Genomic DNA, 1,624 nt, shown 5'->3' with positions numbered 1-1,624 from the left:
GAAGCGGGGGCGGGAGGGGGTGGTGGAGGTTGGGTGGGAGTGAGGGAAAGCAGGTGGGGCTCGGCTCCTGCGCCCGAGACCCCAATTCGCCAAAAGCCTGGGTGGGGGTGGGGGGTTGCTGCGAGCCTTCCCACCCTGCAGCCTAGCATGCACCTGAGTTGACTGAGGAAGGCCATTGCTGTCCCGCTCTGTCTTCTTTCCTACTTCAGCGTCTTTTCTGTCCTTCCTGAACTCTTTGCCTCACTCCATCCTCTTCCTCTCCAACCCACCCACAGCCAGGGGCAGACGGTGGCCTCCTTGGGTGGCTCCACCTTCATCCCTACCCCAGGTAGGCTGAGCAAGAAAGTCTCTCAAGCCCAGCTTCGAGGACAACTGACTTATTCTCTCCTGAGCCGGATTAAGATACACCTGGTTCCTCGTGCTGCCACCATGAGTCTCGTCCAACCACAACTTGGAGAAGTCGTTCAGGACAAGAGGGGCTGGGACAGCCTTGATGGCGACCTGTCCCCCTCCTTCTCCCACTACGCTGTGTTGGGGGTCAGAACCAGAGTCCTCGGGACCTGCTGACTTCCAGACAGCTGTAGGGGCACCAAGGAAGTGCTGGGCGTGCCCTCCCTGGTCCCCAGCCCCTCCTGGTCCCACCTGTGAACATTCCACACTCCATTTTGCCAGAGGTCTATCTGCTTGCCTGTCCCATGGCCTTCCTCCTCCCACAACTGGAGGCCCTCTCAGTCCGTCTCTGGGGCTGTGCCAGTGAGGCCTCTCCCTCAGGTGCCCAAAGCCCCAAGTATGACAGCGTCCCTTGGGCCAGGTACAGGCGTCTGGAGGAGACAGTCCAGAGCAGAAACCTTGTGGCTCTCCAGCGATTCCCCTCCCAGCTTTGGGCCCGGAATTGTGGAGAAAGCGAGCTGAGTGGGGGTGGGGCGAGTCCGGGAAAAGTGGGAAGAAGCGGGCCAGGCTGGGCCGGGCTGGGCTGATCCCTCCCCAGCTGGGGGCGGGACCCCAGGAGGAGGAAGAGAGCAGACACTCATACTGGAGAGGACCAGGCACTGGAGAGGACCAGGCACCAGAGAGGCGACATGGCAGGAACCAGTCACGCGGCCCGCTTTTACAGGCAGATCAAGAGACATCCGGCCGTGAGTTCCATCCTCAGAGCCAGGAATTCCAACTCCTGACTCTTCTGCTGCCCTGCCCTCCAAATCCCCCAGTGCCCTGCCTCGTGCCAGGTCCCCTCCTCGCCCCCCAGGTTGCCCCCAGCCTAGCCCTGCAGTATGCTCCCATGTCCTCGAATCCACCTTGCACAGGATCGCCGTATGGTGAGGGAGACCCTCGCAGGATAGAGCGTGGCAGGAGGAGCCGGGTCTCCCCTCGGAAGGGCCCGAGCACCAGACCCGGCGTGGCGGGGGCAGGCAGACGAGCTTGCGAAGGGCGCCTGGGAACTGCGGAGGGGGGCTGACCCTGACAGTGCCCTCCGTCCCCCCGCAGCTCATCCCGATGATCGGCTTCATCGGCCTGGGCATGGGCAGCGCCGCGCTCTACTTGCTGCGACTCGCCCTGCGCAGCCCCGACGTCTGGTAAAGGCCGGGCGTGGGCTGCGCGCAGGGTCCCGGGTGGGGCAGGAGGG

The 1,624-nt window shown here is 63.7% G+C and overlaps 1 protein-coding gene across 1 annotated transcript in view; it reads left to right on the top strand.

Moving 5' to 3' along the window:
- Positions 1-1,079: 1,079 nt before the first annotated feature.
- NDUFA4L2 (NDUFA4, mitochondrial complex associated like 2) overlaps positions 1,080-1,624 on the top strand; it is a 1,588-nt gene continuing 1,043 nt past the window's right edge. The window contains exons 1-2 of the mRNA XM_008054625.2: positions 1,080-1,136; positions 1,486-1,574. Of these exons, the coding sequence (XP_008052816.1) occupies positions 1,080-1,136; positions 1,486-1,574 (146 nt within the window). The remainder of the gene's footprint in view (positions 1,137-1,485; positions 1,575-1,624) is intronic.

The sequence above is a fragment of the Carlito syrichta genome, unplaced genomic scaffold, assembly GCF_000164805.1.
Source record: "Carlito syrichta isolate Samal-C Ts95f unplaced genomic scaffold, Tarsius_syrichta-2.0.1 Scaffold297317, whole genome shotgun sequence".
In the NCBI taxonomy this organism is placed as follows: Eukaryota; Metazoa; Chordata; class Mammalia; order Primates; family Tarsiidae; genus Carlito; species Carlito syrichta.
The sequence above is the reverse complement of the archived record's forward strand: the minus strand, read 5'-3'. Positions and strand labels throughout refer to the sequence as shown.